This window comes from Callospermophilus lateralis, chromosome 5, assembly GCF_048772815.1.
Source record: "Callospermophilus lateralis isolate mCalLat2 chromosome 5, mCalLat2.hap1, whole genome shotgun sequence".
NCBI classification, from domain to species: Eukaryota; Metazoa; Chordata; class Mammalia; order Rodentia; family Sciuridae; genus Callospermophilus; species Callospermophilus lateralis.
The window spans coordinates 108,150,218-108,168,538 of record NC_135309.1 but is presented as its reverse complement, the minus strand read 5'-3'; the positions used below and the strand labels follow the sequence as shown (position 1 = coordinate 108,168,538).

General features: G+C 37.3%; 1 protein-coding gene across 2 annotated transcripts; it reads right to left on the bottom strand.

Annotated features, from left to right (window-relative positions):
• Window positions 1–10,753: 10,753 nt before the first annotated feature.
• On the bottom strand, window positions 10,754–17,842 carry Btf3 (basic transcription factor 3). Of its 2 annotated transcripts, none has more exons than XM_076857140.1 (6): window positions 17,722–17,842; window positions 17,085–17,153; window positions 13,960–14,073; window positions 13,443–13,644; window positions 12,037–12,093; window positions 10,754–11,060 (listed from the first exon to the last, which is right to left on the bottom strand). In XM_076857140.1, the coding sequence occupies exons 2-6, from the start codon at window positions 17,151–17,153 to the stop codon at window positions 11,014–11,016; spliced, it is 489 nt and encodes a 162-aa protein (XP_076713255.1). In that variant the 5' UTR covers window positions 17,722–17,842; the 3' UTR covers window positions 10,754–11,013. The 2 variants fall into 2 exon arrangements, with proteins under 2 accessions (XP_076713255.1, XP_076713256.1); XM_076857141.1 differs by lacking the exon at window positions 17,722–17,842 and adding an exon at window positions 17,484–17,655.
• Window positions 17,843–18,321: the final 479 nt, after the last annotated feature.

Genomic DNA, 18,321 nt, shown 5'->3' with positions numbered 1-18,321 from the left:
CTGAGCAGGGAGGAACAGCATGAGGAAAATATTAACATTAAACAGAGATGAGTGGTGGGAGGGAAAGGGAGAGAGAAGGGAAATTGCATGGAAATGGAAGGAAACCCTCAACGTTATACGAAATCACATATAAGAGGTTGTGAGGGGAAAGGGGGGAAAAACAAGGGAGAGAACTGAACAACAACAGATGAGGTAGAGAGTAAAGATGGGAGGGGAGGGGAGGGGGGATAGTAGGGGATAGGAAAGGCAGCAGAATACAACAATCACTAATATGGCATTATGCAAAAATTGTGAATGTGTAACTGATGTGATTCTGCAATTTGTATTTGGGGTAAAAATGGGAGTTCATAACTCACTTGAATCAAATGTATGAAAGATGATATGTCATGAGCTTTGTAATCTTTTGAACAAACAATAAAAAAAGAAAGCTAGCCTCAGCAACTTAGCAAGGTCCTAAGTAATAACTCAGCAAGACACTTTCTCTAAATTAAAATATAAAAAAAAAATGGCTAGGGATGTGACTCAGTAGTTAAGTACCTCTGGGTTCAATGTAACCACTTCCATGTAACCACTCCAGAATTCCGTCACCCAAGAGTGAACCCTGGAGCTAGACTGTCCCTGGAGCTAGACTGTCCTCAGCTGAGCCAAATGAGTTGGATTTTTGTAACTCATCACTGACCAATCACCAGATGTGTGTTCCCACATATTATGTTCCTTTCTTCAGCCAAGGGCTAAGTCTTCATTGGCAGTTCCTGTCCTACTTGCTTTCTAAATAGATCCACTCTTTAAAGGGGCAAGAGATGGCTCTGCTTCTTAATATGGGACTTGTTAACACACACTAATCTGCTAAGGAAAAAATAACTAAAATCAATATTTTAGACAACTATTATATTAAGACTAAGGATCATTATAAACCACTGTTTCCTTTAAAAATTCCAGGAGGATCACATTGCCATCATCCTGTTTCTATTTTTTTTATTTTAATTGGGTATGTATGCATTTTGATTCATTGTATACAATTGCAGCACAATTTTTCATTTCTCTTGTTGTACACAATGTAGCATCACACCCTATGTGCAGTCTTACATGTACCTAGGTTACAGTCCTCACAATCATTTCACCTCCAAACTTTCTTGCATTAATATAGGAGCTTTTGAATATGACACCTCATACCCAAACCATAATAACATTTGGTAACAATATTTAGAAGATCCAAACTGACCAATTTCTTTTCTGTCTCCCTTACATCCTCCCTACCCTCCCTCTCCTTTGCCCAATCAAAGTTCCTCCATTTTTGCCATGCCTCCCCACTCCCTATTTTGGATCAGCATCCACTTATCAGAGAGAACATTTGGCCTTTGGTTTTGGGGGGATTGGCTTACTTCACTTAGCATGATATTCTCCAACTCCATCCATTTAATCTGCAAATGCCATGAATACTGAGTAATATTCCATTGTGTATATATACCAGTTTCCTTATCCATTCATCTATTGAAGGCACGAGAAAACTTCTATAATTAGTTAATAAATTCAGCAAAATAGCAGGATATAAAATCGATACCCACAAATCAAATGCATTTCTATACATCAGTGATGAATCCTCTGAAAGAGAGATTAGGAAAACTACCTCATTCACAATAGCCTCAAAAAAATAAATAAATAAAATACTTGGGAATCAACTTAACAAAAGAGGTGAAAGATCTCTACAACAAAAACTACAGAACACTAAAGAAAGAAATTAAAGAAGACCTTAGAAGACAAAAAGATCTCCCGTGCTCTTGGATAGGCAAAGTTAATGTTGTCAAAATGGCCATACTATTCAAAGCACTTATACAGATTCAACTCGATTCCAGTTAAAATCGAAATATCATTCCTATTTTTATTCTTAATGACTACAATGGCTTATAGAATCTTTTTTCTCCAAGATGACTACAACAGGAAACAATCTAATATAATTAAGGGTGATACTTAAAACAAATTAGGGTGTATTTAGACAATGGAATAATAGAATATTATGTAGCCTTTAAAAATCATAAAGCATATCTTTTAAGGACTGAAATGAAATGTTCTCCAAACTTTCATGACAGCAAGTAAATAACACTCTACCAGGCTGGAGTAGTGGAATCTTTGTTCTCTAAGATGCTCACAACAGACTTATTGTCATCCTTATTTTCTATGGATATAAATTAATGCATAAAAAAGTATTCACCTTTTGAACACTCTTTTGAAGAAGAGTGTAACTTAGCACATATTATATGCCAAATACAGATGCATGCTGAACCAGGGCTCCACCACTGGAGGAGGCACTCTCTCCATAGTGGGTCTGTGAACTTAGTGCCTTACAAGCATTTTGGATATAACTTTGAGGATACAGCAGTCATGGAGTACCCTGCTCTGATCTCCTTCAAGAGAATCAGCTTCAAGGAGCTCTGTAAACTGGTCAGCCCAAGCTTCCAGACCTCTGACCATACCACCATGTTAAAGAGACTATGCTTCCCCAAGCAGCCCCAGACTGTGACAGTATTGTGGGATACTTGTGCCAGCGCACCCTATAGGACGTGGGACTCGGCTTTTAAAGGACTACTTTTCTGCAAGGTCTCTACCTTGAGCATTCTGAAACTTTCTTAGAACTACTCTACAACCTGAGACTCCTTCTACCCAGACCTTCATCACCACTTTCTTTCATAAGCATTAGACACACATCAGGGTCTTCACCTTAATCACTCATAGGCGCTTCCCCCAAGTATTAACCACCCCCACCCCACCCCCCAAATTAGATTCACATTTAATCCCATCTTGGTGTCAGCTTTCCAATGCTGTGACTAAAATGCCCAACAAGAACAACTTAGAGAAAGAAAAGTTGAATTTGGCTCAAGAGGCCGAGTCCATTGCTCTGGGCCCCAGGTGAGGCAGAATATCATGACGGGAGTGGAGAAGTGCTGCTGAACTCACAGCAGCCAGGAAGAAGAAACAGGGAGAGAAAGGGGCCATAGGGAAAACGAACCCTTCTAGGACATGATCCCAGTGATCCACCTCCTCCAGCCACATCCCACCTGCCTATGGTTACCACTTACTTGGCGCATTCAAACTAGGATGGACCGATAAGGTTACAGCCCTCACAATCATTTCACCTCCAAACTTTCTTGCATTAATATAGGAGCTTTTGAATATGACACCTCATACCCAAACCATAATAACATTTGGTAACAATATTTAGAAGATCCAAACTGACCAATTTCTTCAGATTATTGCAGCATGCCAGGTTCTTGCCCCTAGAATATCAACACCAACCATCTTTTGGATCAAAGGATAGAAATTGTGGTGTTATGTGCCTCTTAATAAATAAATCCCAAGCACAAATATTCAAGGTGCAAAATGCACTTTCACCAACTCCAAATCAGGTTGCCTAAAACATTTCCAGCCTGTTTATCACCCCACACTCCCATTAGGAATTTTGTGGAGATACGTTAAGAATGTCTAGTGCGGTGGCGCACGCCTATAATCCCAGTGGCTCAGGAGGCTAAGGCAGGAGGATTATGAGTTCAAAGCCATCCTTAGCGATTTAGCAAGGCCCTAAACAACTCAGTAAGACCCTGTCTCTAAATAAAATACAAAAAAGGCTTGGGATGTGGCCCAATGGTTTAGCACCCCTGGGTTTAATGTTTGGGGCCAAAAAAAAGTCTAAAATATAAGTGTCAGCAATGTATATCTTAACCCACTATGTCCCATCATCCATATATAGGACACCTATAAAATTTTATATGACATACATAAAAATTACTCAGTCTGAGTTTTTATAAGCATCCACATAGGGAAGTGGGACATAACAGGATAATGTGATTTTACAAAATATTATTTTATGAATCTTGAGTTTCTTAAAAAGATCCTTTCACTTTCAAATAAATATGTTCACTGAGTTTAAAAATCATTTCAAGAGCTGCGGTTGTAGCTCAGTGATAGAACGCTCACCTAAAACGTGTAAGGCACTGGGTTTGATCCTCAGCACCACACAAAAATAAAGATATTGTGTTCACCTACAACTAAAAATTTTTAAAAATCATTTCAAGTTAACATAGAGTGTCCTCATGAGGTTGGTATAGTTACCTTTGTTTCTGTTTCTAGTTAAGAAAATAATGGAGGGGGCATGAGCAATCCATGGCAAAACTCACACCAGAGCCCAGGCCTGTCTACTGCCTCACAGGCACCTTCTGTTACTTCTCAGGTAGGAACAAGTACACACTTGCTTGCCAAAATACCAATGGTTTTACAAAAAAATGCAAACAAGTTAAGTAGGCCTGCGCAGTTTGGAAGTATGGGTCAGAAAAAGAAAGAAAGAAGGAGATTAAATAATGGGGGAAAGAACAATGGTAAGAGAAGGAGGTAAAAAGAGGTACATTCTTATATTATCAAAGCTTGATGTTCATGGTCATGGATGCACGTGGCAATCTCCAGTACTTGTCTTACATATCTTCCAGATTTACCATATCACCAATGCAAAATAGCTTCACAGCATCTGGGCTTCTTGTGTGAGGACTTCACTACTTGTTTGCCACCCTCCCTCCTTGGTCATGGTGGATTGAAGTTATGGAGAAGATGAATCAGCTATCTACTGTGGTGAAGGGGACAAATTATCAAAATTAAGGAATAATCAGTAGTAGCCAAAAATTAAAATTCAGAAATATTATTCAAACCTCACCAAACCTAATTGTTTTATGTTAAAAATAATGCCTTTATTAAGTACAGGTCACATGCCTAAGAGTCTCTCATAAAATTTGACATTCCAGTGTTCCAATAAGAAGACTTGGACATATGTGGATAAAGGGGTATAACACAAGAAATGACTGTGGTGACTGCCCAGATGAATCAGGTTAAAAATTAAAATACGTAGTTGATTTTTTCATGTGTTCTTCGAGTGGCTACCCTTATATTTCAGTTACTTAAATTGATTCCTACTTAGAAATCTTCCTTTAGGGGGAGGGGGGATAGTAGAGGATAGGAAAGGCAGCAGAATACAACAGACACCAGAATGGCAATATGTAAATCAATGGTTGTGCAACTGATGTGATTCTGCAATCTGTATATGGGGTAAAAATGGGAGCTCATATCCCACTTGAATCAAAGTGTGAAATATGATATATCAAGAACTATGTAATGTTTTGAACAACCTACAATAAAAATTAATTAAAAAAAAAAAAAAAGAAATCTTCCTTTAGGATACTTATCTACATCACTAAGAAATCCTACCACCTCAGGCCTGAGGGGTATAGTTCAGTGTTGGAATGTATGCTTAGCAGGCATGAGGCTCTGTTTTCATCCCCAGAACCAACCCCCAAAAAGAAAAAGAAAGCGATTCTAAAACTCCAGTAGTTTGTACCCATTTAAAGCGAATGAGCTCTTTAGATAACAAATAAGTAAAGCCAGTTTTGCTGGAATTAACAAAGAAATAATTTCAACAGACAGCTCTTGGATGTTAGCAAATTCCATTTGGGTTTCTTTGGCAAATTTGACAAAAATTAAATAAAAATCTGTGGAATGAATACTTTAACTCTCAAAAAAAATTGTTTCTCACCTTTTGTCTTGTCCTTGCCCTTTCTTCCCTGTCTTCCACCATGTTCCCTAGAGTGGATTAACATTGAGTAGCACCCTTGATCACCAGTGGTAAGGCTGGATTATTTCTAAAACTGTGGCAGTAGATAGAATTCCAATGCATCATGGCCGCCTATCAACATATAAGACTTATCAAAAAAATACTGAATTTCCTGTCCTTGGTTATCATGATAGAAATAGAAATGCATCCCAGGACTCATCGACTATAATGCTTTAGTAACAAAGGAATAAAAGTATATAGAGATCCACTTCTTCTGGCTAGATGCCAACTGATTCTCTTCCCTGCTAACTGAATATACAAACTCTTATGAAACCTTTCCCGTTTATGAAACATATCAGTGTGTTTATTTTTAGATTGAAGGCAGAGGTAGTACTCTTCTTGGCTTTACAAAGCACAAGTAGAAATATCTAATAAACGTCTACGGTTTTCCCATTAGACAGTTTTTACTATTTTTCAGACCCAAAGAGCTATGTCTTGCCAAAAGCATCTTTTCTAGTCCACATTGACATTTTGACAGTTGTGTTTTTAAAAATAAATACAAACAAGTGCTGGGGCTGTAGGTCAATGGCAGAGCACTTGCCTAGCATGTGCGAGGCACTGGGTTCAATCCTTAGCACCACATAAAAACAAATAAATAAAAGAATTAAAAGAATTTTAAAAACGTAAAAATAAATAAGTACAAACAACTAGAATGAAATACATTCTGCTGCTATGTATAACAAATTTGAACAAATTAATTGACTAATTAAAAAAATAAATACAAATGTCTATTTTCACAGTGTTCAAAGTGTCTCAGTTGGAGATATGACACTATTTTCTCTGCTGACTGCATTGGCAGTCCCAGAACTCACTGCAAAAATGGAGATATGGGGCTGGGGATGTGGCTCAAGTGGTAGCGCGCTCGCCTGGCATGCGTGCGGCCCGGGTTCGATTCTCAGCACCACATACAAACAAAGATGTTGTGTCCGCCGATAACTAAAAAATAAATATTAAAAAAAAAAATTCTCTCTCTCTCTCTCTCTCTCCCCTCTCTCACTCTCTCTTTAAAAAAAAATGGAGATATGAAAACTTGTGTGAATAGAAGAAGAATTTTTAAATTATCATTTTGGAAAATCTGAAAACTGTTATTAGGTGTCTTCAGATTTCTCTCAAAAGTAACATGTTTACCTAAGTTTCTTATTTGAGTAGGGAACAAGGAAAAGCTACAAAAGAATGTGGACCCAGTATTAATGAAGAAAAAGAATAGGCAGAAATCAGAGCCAACATATAGATACACTGACCATTTTTTAAAATGTTTCCCAATTTTAGAATGTAGTGTTTTTTTTCCCTGCATACCACAGGGTTATGGGGCTCATACAAGTGGACTCTAGCTTGATTATTTCAACAAATATAAAGGATAATAATTTTAAGAGCTTTCAGATCAAAATAGATGTCTATCTCATTAGTATGGCCCTGGTTCAGATTCAGCTGAAAATTAGTTTAGTCCATAATTATTTTTTTAAAAAAATCTGTTCTAATTAATTATACATGACAGCAGAATGCCTTTTGATTCATTGTTCTCAAATGGAGCACAGCTTTTCATTTTTCTGGTTGTATGTGATGTAGAGTTGCACCATATGTGCAGTCATACATATACCAAGGGTAATGATGCTCATCTCATTCCACCATCTTTCCTGCCTCCATTCCCCCTCCCCACCACCCCTCCCCTTTACCCAATCGAATTTCCCCCATTCTCCCTATGTCCCACCCACCTCATGGATCAGCATCCACTTATCAGAGAGAACATTCAGCCTTTGTTTTTGGGGGATTGGCTTATTTTGCTTAACATAATATTCTCCAACTCTATCTATTTATCTGCAAATGCCATAATTTTATTCTCTTTTAATGCTGAGTAATATTCCATTATGTATATATACACCAGTTTCTTTATTCATTCATCTGTTGAAGGGCATCTAGGTTGGTTCCACAGTTTAGCTATTGTGAATTGAGCTGCTATGAATATTGATGTGGCTGCATCACTGTAGTATGCTGATTTTAAGGCCTTTGGGTATAGATGGAGGAGTGGGATGTGTACCATCTCCCAGCAAGTTTGAGGAACCAGCTAGGACAAATGGTGGTTCCATTTTAAGTTTTATAAGGAATCTCCATACTGCTTTCCATAGTGGTTGCACCAATTTGCAGTGCCACCAGCAATGTATATGAGTGTAACTTTTCCCTCACATTCTTGCCAATATTTAATATTTTTTGGATTCTTGATAATTGCCATTATGACTGAAGTAGTTTTGATTTGCATTTCTCTAATTACTAGAGAAGTTGAACATTTTTCATATATTTGTTGATCAATTGTATATTTTCTGAGAAGTGTCCGTCCAGTTCCTTAGCCCATTTACTGATTGGATTATTTGTTTTTGGTATTAAGTTTTTTGAGTTCTTTATATATCCTGGAAATTAGGGCTCTGATGTGCATGTATTAAAGATGTTCTCCCATTCTGTGGGCTCTCTCTTCACATTATTGTTTCCTTTGCTGAGAACAAGATTTTTAGTTTGAATCCATCCCATTTAATTCTTGATTTTATTTCTTGTGTTTAGGAGTCTGATTAAGACAGGATCTAATCTGACATGATGAATATTTGGGCTTACTTTTTCTTCTATTAGGCGTAGGGTCTCTAGTCTAATTCCTAGGTCCTTGACTACTTTTGAGCTTTGTGCATGGTGAGACATAGTGGCTTAATTTCATTTTGACGCACACGGTTTCCCCAGCACCATTTATTGAAGAGGCTATCTTCTCGCCAATGTGTTTTTGGCACCTTTGTCTAGTATGAGATAACTGTACTTATGTGTGATTGTCTCTGTGTATTCTATTCTATACCATTGATCTACATGGTCTATTTTTGTGCCAATACCATTCCATTTTTGTTACCATAGCATAGCTAGTCTTAATAGTAGACAGCTTTTTCCACCAGATCAGAATTGCCTGCTCCTCTAGTCTGTCAGAGCTTAACATTATTTCCAGTAGGTAGTGAACTTGAAAGAACAGGACTAGGTTTGAATCTTGTACTATCACTGTAGGGGCTGGGTGAAAAGTAATTTCACCTCTTCAAAATTGTTTCCCCATCTGAATAAAGTGGCTCTCTAAGGATTTTTATAACCAGACATAAAATAAGTGGTATACTATTCATGTCATAGTAGCTACAGGAATTGTAGATAATCAAGAGAAAATCTGCAAGGATACAGTAGATCATATTATTGTTCAAAATTATCTACTACCCTGCTCTGGGGAAGAATTATCCTCCCACACTCCCATGGGCATCAGATTTCACTATGCATGTGACGTTGTCTGGCTGATGAAATGTGAACATCAGTAGTATGTATCACCTCCCACCAAGTTTGAGGAACCAGCTGTTTACCTTCTTTTCCCTATGAGATTGACAGTGTTCCAATTAAAGGATGTGCCTGTAGTAAAGTACACATAAACTAAAGACATCACGTGTAATAAACCTTTGTAGCAATTAAAAATTGTAGTCACTTGTTAAGTGTACTATAACCCTATCTATCCTGATAAAAGAGATTACAGGAAAGCAAAAAACAAAAAACTTGTCTGATTAGAAATCCATTGCACCTCTATGTAGCTCTCTTCTATAGATCTAGGTCAAACAGCTGGACATTTATTGTGATAGTGGCAGTTTTCTTAAGCGCATGACCTATTACTGGCATCCTAAAGACTCAGGATGAATAGAGGACTTTTATGCTATTCAAAGCATTTCAGATAGATACCAGCATCATTAACAGAAATGCAAACTCTCCAGAGTTTGGGAAGGTCTCCCACTCCAGACCTTCCCACTTCATTGCCCTCCCATAGTATTCTACTTGGTTTTGTCAGCTACATGTAAAAATGACTTATGTAACAGCTTTACACACCATCATCCCTGCCAAGAAGGAAGCTATGAGGGGCCTCAGTAGGGGTTGCAGTGGAAACTGGAATCAATGTAGCAAAGCCCAACCAGTTTGTAATTTTGTTAACTGTTCAGTCCTCAGGGTCCATTGTTACTGTAGCAGTGTACTTTAACAGGAGTTACATATTATGTGAAGAAAATGAGTCAATGTAAAGATGCAAATACTCTTCACATAGTCCTTCATTTTTGATTTTTGGTACAATTAACTAACAGGGACTTTTAGGTATAGCAGTATAGTACCTTCAAAAGGTCCTTGTGAATTGCTATAAACATTTATAATTGTCAGAAGTAGAAATAATTTTGTTCTCTAACTGGTCTTGCTACTGATACATAATTTTTTTGTATTTTTTAAAATATCTAGTTTTAGTTGTCAGAATATCTTTATTTTTATCTATTTTTTATGTGGTGCTGAGGATTGAACACAGGGCCTCATATGAGAAGCAAGTGCTCTACTACTGAGCTATAAGCATGGCCCAATCATTTCATTATGATTTGTAATTTTTTTAGTTGTATAGCTGCTTCAACAAAATTTCCAGTAATTCTTTAAGTCAAGGGAATTTCCTGGGGTGATGGAACTATAAGTATCCTGACACTGGTCACAGTATACATTACATGTTATAACTCTTACACCTGTATATACTCTCAATTCTACTGTATGATAACACTTTTAAAAATTAGCCCTGGCCATTTATAGGATTATCACTTAGTAAAAATACAAAGTGATCCAGGAGACATTCCTACTAGAAACACTTTTTTTTCAATCATTTCATAAAAGGATTATTCTACAAAGAAGGGATACAGAATCTGAATTTCAAGGTGTATTTACAGAATAGAAGTACAAAGTTCCTACTTCATAAATTGAAGATGAAGTGGGAAAAATTAAGATAATACACATAAGGTTCTTAATATGTTACAATGAAGACAGATAATATTAAGAGAAAAAAAACCCTTTGCTTACCTACAAGTATATTCAAACCATATAGTTAAACCATAGAAACCCTAAGGGCTTGTGGAGTGCCAAGTTTTCAAGCATGAGAGTTTTATATCACCTTTGTTATGTTATGCTATATTTTAAAATCTTTGATTATATTTCATCAAAGGCTATCAGTCATATAACATGCCAATGTTTAGTTTTCCATTAACAACTTTGCTTGCTGGGCATGGGTCATTGTCAATGAAATAAATAAAACCATTTACTAGGCAAAGAACTTTATTAACCTTTGTTTCAAACTTTATTCCCAGGCTTCTTCAGCTTAATTAGCTGCAAAGAATAAATTGTGTATAAGCAAAAACTGAAAAGAGCTGCAGTGTCCAAGGGGCTTGGGCTTAAAAATATTAGAGATCTAGATTTTATCAGATCCATAAACAAAACAATTTTAAAAAGCAGTCATAATATAAAACAGCAGCTCCCAGTAACTTCTTCAAGTTTATCTTCTTCAGAAGTTGATCAGTTCAGTTTGCCTCATTCTTAGAAGCCTCATCAAAATTCTCCACAAGATCTAGGGGGGAAAAAAATTCTGAAAAAAGCCACTCTACAAACAATTATCAAATCTTAACAGGAGATAAGAAAATGCTCTCAGATTTAAACACATGTCATTATTTCCAGAGGCCACTATCTACTTGGTACATTGAGAACTGCATGTTTTGGCATATAACTAATACCAAAGAAAGCTATTAATTTGACAATGATTTAATAAGCACACTTAAATGTTTATACCCTCTCTATTCCCCTCCCATTAAAAGAAAATAAACAGTGCAATGCATCAATCAATATGGGGAAGCAGAACCAAAGAAGACCATGACAGTGACACATGATTTTAAAGTTTTCTTGGGCTCTTATGCACTTGTTTATGCCAAGTGGCAATATTAGTGATTCTCCTGCTCAATTCATTATTTGTTTTAGAACAAAGTAAATTATCCAATAATAAAGAGAAAAATGCTTCAAGATTACCAAAGAAGCTATTCTGCCACAGATTTTATTATATCCCAAGATAATTAAGCAACTTCTCCATGCTTTCTCATGAACTCACAATTAAAAAAAAAAAAAAATTTTTTTTTAGTCGTAGCTGGACAATATCTTTATTTATTTATTTTTATGTGGTGCTGAGGGTTGAACCCAGCACCTTACACGTGCTAGGTGAGCACTTTACCGCTGAGCCACAACCCCAGACCAACACTCACAAATTTTTAAGTAGGAACCAAAGGTTATTTCTGATCCACAGATCATTACACTTAGGTCACAAAATATATACCTACTTATTTAATATTTAAGGTTATATACCTATACTTTCTTGAGATCCCAAACAGAAAACAGGTCGAGCCAATAAACATTAAGTCCTAGTTAAAAACACTCCATTATTGTTTTCATTCCATGTCCCCTGCCCCTCACTTCCCACACCCCCATCTCCAAGGTAGTTTATCTGTGAAGACTCTTTGTTCTGCCTTGCTAAGATAACCACAAGTGAAGGATCCTACCTGGAACTTCATCATCATCATCCTCTCCAGTAGCAAGTGGTGCTTTTCCGTCCACAGCTGTGAAAGGAAAACAAATTAACATATATTTCTCCAGGTTTTCAACAACATTAACAAAAAGAATAGATAAAATGCCAAGTGTTCTTATAATCTATATTCATGATGGCAAGTGACATGTGGGATTTTACCTACAGTACCATTAATAACATGATATTCTGATGTTTACAAGCAACAAGAATATTAATAATGGCTAACAAAACAAATTATATACCCATTTTTTCAATCCCTCTGGCTCACCATAAGCTCTGAGAGCAGGCAGGAGCCCTCAGGATACAGACAGGTAAAACCCACACTCCATCTAATGGTTAACATTATTTTAAGAAGCAAATGAAGTGGTCAGATACTCTGCTGTTTGTGCATAGATAGCATAAAGCTCAACAAACATTTACTGAAATAAAATAAAAGATTCAAAAAATTTAAAGTGTCTTTGAATGGCAATCATCCTCATCACTCCTTTATCAAACAAAAATGTGAACCAAGGGTGAGGGTTGAGATCTCAGAGTACTAGACCTTTATAATTATCAGTGGGATATTTTAAAAGCCTACTATAGTTCTGAGAGCCTAAGATGGCTTAAAACCTTTTAATATCTATGTATAACAACACAAATATAAAATGAGGCAGAGTGAGTCAACACCTAGAAAAACATGGGTGACTAAATATTAAGTCATATAATAAGACAGACTTTCTCCTATATTCCCATTCTTCAAAATCTTAAGCAAAATACCTCAGTGTAAAGTTGTTGCATCCTCCCCCTTTATATATATGTATTCAACTACACTACTCTCTGTCTTGAACAAAATCCCTAGCAAACTGTAATTAAAACCTCTAAAACACTGGCAGGTCATCTCTTAATAATTATTGGCAATTCCAACTGTAGTGATACAACAATTTGTTGTATTTGTTATGTATTCCAAAATAACTTCAAGAGTCCAAATATTCCCAGCATATAGAAATGATGAATGATATGGAACAGTTAATTACACTAATATACTTTTAATCAATTCTAACTTATTAGTGGTTACCAGAAAGTCCAAAATTAACATTTTCATCATTTCCAGCAAACAAAGGTAAAAATCCTTAGTTCTGATTCATAGCAAGCAAACTAGTACAAAACAAATACTCCATTAAATCAACTATAATGATCACAACAAACTAGATAAATTCTACGAACACCAAGAACACTTGTTTAAAAATCAGTTAAGAGTGTGTGTGTGTGTGTGTGTGTTTAAGACTAAAGTTCACATTCCAGATTTAAAAACAAAAATCTCATCAACTTTGAGTCCTGAGATCAAAAAAATGTGCTGCTAAATAAGTATACCCCTAGTAAAACCACTGCTAGGAAACTCACATTGTTTGGGCAGAGCTTCAGCCAGTCTCCTTAAACTAGTCAGACTGTCTGCACCAAGTTGGTTTAAGATGCTGGGTAGCATTTCTGTCAGCTGCTTTGTCTCAGCATGGCCTGTAATGGTGAAAGTGTTTGCTGCCAGAGACGCCTGAACTTTAGGGTTGTTAAAGTGGATCACTGTTCCTTGGTTTGTAAACATATTCACCTAAAAAGAAAAAAATAAAATTAGTATGCCCATTCAAGAGCCCTTTTAAAAGCAAAAACAAAAACCTGAAGTCTGGCTAACTAATCTATTATTTCACTTTGAAGTTCAGGTGAAATTTTGCCTGCAATGAAATCTGTTATCAAATAGCTCTCAAACTTAACAATCTCCTTCATATTAGTTAACAGAGTAAAAACACATTTTAGAAACTTTAAAGTCTAGCGGGATATGAAATACTTTGCTAAAAACAGAATTACATTTTTTTTTAATTTCATGAACATGTAATCTTTTTCCAGCCAAGTCTTATTTGACTCTTACCTCTTCAATACCAGAGATATTGTTTACCCCTAACTTCTTTAAAGAGAACTGAAGTTTTTTATCATCTGCTGTAGCTGTTCTATGAACCACCTTCTTCTTTCTGCGAGCAGTTCCCTAATATAGGGAGGAAAGGAGAAAACAGCACATTTATAATATAACAACAAACATTTTCAAGTGGGAGCAGTTTCTAATTCTTTTCTGGCTTTAGGTTCTGCATGAGAAAATAACCATAACCACAAACTATGCAGTTAAGTAGGCAAACTAAGGTAAAGACGGAAGCAAAAAGAGAAAAAGTAAAGAACTGTTTATAAATTTTTAGTAACTTCTAAGCTTCTAAGTTTTGTCAGATTTTTTTAAAAAAAAATCCTTTGAAAGTCCTTAACATTTAAGTTCTTTTATACTATCTGCTGTAAAAGTAATCAGAGGTGGCATGTATCAACCTAGATTAAACTTCATTTTAAAAAGCTCCACATTCAAAATTACTTATCTTTTACTTTTACGTTAAAGAAAAATCAACATTTAAAACAATACTCCCAGGCAAGATAGTGTGTGGAATAATCATATAGATCTTTCATGTACTTCTACAGAATCCTAGAGTAAAAATCTGAAGTTCTTATTTTAACTTACAAGGCCCCTATACATGATCTGGACTGCCCTTAATACTCTATGCTTGACCATATTCTCCATAGCCAAATAAACCTCTTTGCTGTTCCTTAAACAGGCCAAACAGGCTATGAACCCAGGGCAGTGATACATGCTCTCTTCTAGCATCTGCATGGTTCCCTTCCTCACTGCAGAACTCTGTTCTTATGTTACCTTATCAAAGAGGCTTTTATCAATTAAAAATATAAAATAGCAACTCCTATACTCATCTTTCTATCCTGGTTTACTTTTCCTTATAAAACTTATTTCTGTAAAATATAATCTGAGTTTCTGGAGGCATCTATTCTGTTCACTGTCTACCCAATCTAGCTCACTGAAGACACTCAAGGACACCAACCACCTCACCAACCCCAAACTCTATTCCATTTCTGATTCATCTTTTAAAACACTATCAAGCCATTACCTTTTCTGTGCCTTCCCTAAAACTCCTGTGCCAAGTCACTCCCATCTCTGTATTTTAAAAATGCTTCTATTATACTAGGCATTTATCACAGATTAATTACATATTTTTTTAAAAAATGACTCCACTACTAGGCTAAAAATCCCCCTAAAGACTTTTCCCTTCTTAAATTTTACCTTTTCAAGATTAAAAATAGCAAAGGCTTAAGTAAATTACCGTTTAAAGAACACACACACAAAATGATTATCAAATCCTCCCCCAAACAGAATAATAATCACACTGAAGTGGTTGTGTAGATAGATACCTCATTTCCAAAGATACCTGTAAGATTACAAAAACAAAACCAGCAAACCACCTATAGGTTCTATACATTTCACATATGCAGAGTTCAATTTTTACTAAGTTATTTTGTTCTGATTAAATAATGAAATCGAAAGCTTTTATAATATCAATCCTTATAACCTTAAAAGTAGCTAACATCACTTACTCTAAGGCAAAACTCATTCAATTTCACATCCCATAATAGATTTTTTAAAAGGTATAGAAAATGTTTACATAGTACAATGACAACAGAAATACTTTTATATAAACTAACAAGTATTAAGATGTTAAGATACAAAGTCAGCTTTAAAAATCTTGGAAAACCTTAAGAGTTTCTTTTGCCCTGGTATGATGCCTTTCAATAGTAAAACCTAATGATCAGAGTAACAAGCTTGCACACAAGAACACTATTCCTCAAACTGTGGAATAATAGCTAAAAATATACTGATATAGAACATCCCAATGATAGTTCCCAAAGAATATGATGAGTTTTTCTGGCTTCCAAAGGCTACAGCCTGGTAATTGTTGAAAAGGACAAGAAACACCTAAAACACCTAATGTGTTAACGTGAAAAGTGTGGATCTTGAAGATTAAAAATGTCAGCAGAAGGAAGGATGCAGGGGAAATCAGGATATTCACTGTTGGCAAAGTCCAGTAATTTATCAGAGCTGCATCATAACTATTTAACCTAAGTTAAACTTTTGCCTACTTCACAATAGACTCTTCTTGAAGGCAAATGCTTAAAGTCTGGAAAATTTAATAGATAATAAACTTGTACTATGGAAGCCTCACAAGTTTTACCAAGTAAAGACATGCTCTGTTTCAACAAGCTGCCACACCTTGTTAAATACTAGGAATGTGCTAACAATACAAAATACAACTAGGCAGACTTCTGTCTAAAGCAAACTTCTGACTTAAGTAAATTACATAGAGAATGATCTGAAAAACAAGTCCCAAAAAGAACTGCCATGAACAATCAGTATCCACAAGGGGGAGGAGGGAGACTCAATTAACCCCAAAATGATCATTTAAAATTCAATTATTTCCATTCTCTCAGTTTTAGCATAACTGCAAAGTCAGAATAGAAAAGACATCTGCTTAGGTAATACTTTCAAAACAATCACTGTTCTTAAACTCCAAAATATATAGAAAGATATTTTCAAATATCCTTGAAAATACAGAACTAACCAGAAGGGCACTTCGCTCAGAATGCTTTACAGAAAGGTCTTAATTTATATAACACAAACTTCTAACTTATGTATTAATAGGAAAAACTATTGAAAAACAAAAAGGGCTGAGAGTGTAGCTCAGTGGTAGAGTACTTGCCTAGCATGTGCTAGTTCTAGATCCCCGTACAGAAAAGGAACAAACAAATCCCACTGACTTTGTACAAATTAAACCAAAACAAGTCAAGTTCTGGAGGACAAGGATCTAACTGAAATGACACATTTTTTCCTACTAAAAAAAAATAGGAAACATTTTGGTTCTACTTATACACTGTAACACTGAAAGCAAACATTTACATAAAAGCAATGTTTTTTGTTCAAATGTTTATTTATTCTCGATTCATCTGCTTTTATCCCTTTTAATATACAACCTGCAAGTCTCATTCATATTTATCTAACCTCCACTTCCCGCCCTCACCCCGAATTTACTACTTTTTCTCAAGATGGGCAAAGTGGCAAATCAACAATATCCTAAGTGCAAATAGAATGTCAAAAATAAAACTACTAAAACTTACTTTTCCACCAATTCGCACTTGTGCCTGCAGTTTGGCGAGTTTTTCCTGGTTCATGATAGTTTCTTTCATCTAGAAAAAGGGAAATTCTCAGCATGGAAAAGTCAAGCTCACTCTCGCATTCCACGCTCGCTATTTCCCAAAACACCAGTAGAACAAATGTCCTACACAGGCCAAGGCCAGAATCCCAAATCCACCCCGCAAAGCTCCAAATTTCGGCTCGGAGAGAGCTCAAGGAGCACCCATCTCCCCTTCTCACCCCCACAACCCCCGCCCCCCTTTACAGCCCTAAACAAGGGCTCTACCCCATGCCTGTCCAGCTCCCCCCACCCCGGCCCTGGCTCGGCCTCGGCCTAGCCAGGGCCTGCCCGGCCCGGCGCATCTCCGCAAGCCTCGCGGTACCTGAGGCTCCTGTCCTCGGGTTCCGCCGCGAGGTGGAGGAAGAGACGGCGTCGCCTCGCCCCCAGGGCAGCCGCCCCTGGCTCGACCTCGCCCCCGAGAGTCAGCCTGAGCGGGTGCGCCTGTCCGTCGCATCGCCTTCCTGTCCTCAGCCCTGTCCCTCCCTGTCTCGCTCCTTCAGGGAACTTCCCGCCCCCGATCCCGTCCTCCTCCCACGCTGGCGTCCAGAGCCTTTTTGTACCTTGTCGGAGCGGAAATGGGGCCGCGCGGGGGACTAGGGTTGGCGCTCAGGGGGTCTCAGGCAGACCAGCTGAGATTAGGCGCACACACGCGGGGACGCAAGATGGCAGCTAGAGGGAGGCCGGAAGTGATGCAACGCCACTTCCTCCAAAAGTCAGGAAATAGGCTCTGCCTCACTGCGCACGCGCAGCGGCTTGCCGCGACGTTTGTGATGGATTTGCCAGCAGCCGGCCTCTAGTCTCCGCTTGTCTTCCAGCAGCGGTAGTCTGCATGGGGGCGCCGCCCACAGTCCCGGGAAAGGGCAGTGAAGTCAGAAAACTTGATTCTTTACAGTTAAGGTTGAGTAAATTCATCTTAACTCCTTCGGGCCCGATCCCGAAGTTCGTTAAGGTCAGAAGAAAGGGTTTAGGGCGCCCAACCTGTGCTCGTGTGTTTAGCAGGTGTCCACACACTGAAATGTGTAGATCGGAGAACTGTCAAAAACTGCGAAGCTAATTTTGCTTTCCAAGATTAGATGGTTTGGTAGATTTCGATTCAGCATTTCTGAGGAGTGTGTTCAGAATTCATCCCTGAGCTCCACCCCTCAAAAAGCAATTCTGTA

Bases quoted from the DNA above. Each gene is read 5' to 3' on its own strand.
- Btf3 (XM_076857141.1), bottom strand. From the start codon at position 17,615: ATGCGACGGACAGGCGCACCCGCTCAGGCTGACTCTCGGGGGCGAGGT. The intron at 17,154-17,483 runs GTACCGCGAGGC...CCCTTTTTCTAG, and splicing joins CCCGAGGACAGGAGCCTCAG to ATGAAAGAAACTATCATGAA. The intron at 11,061-12,036 runs GTAGGATCCTTC...TTTCCCCCCTAG, and splicing joins TGATGATGATGAAGTTCCAG to ATCTTGTGGAGAATTTTGAT.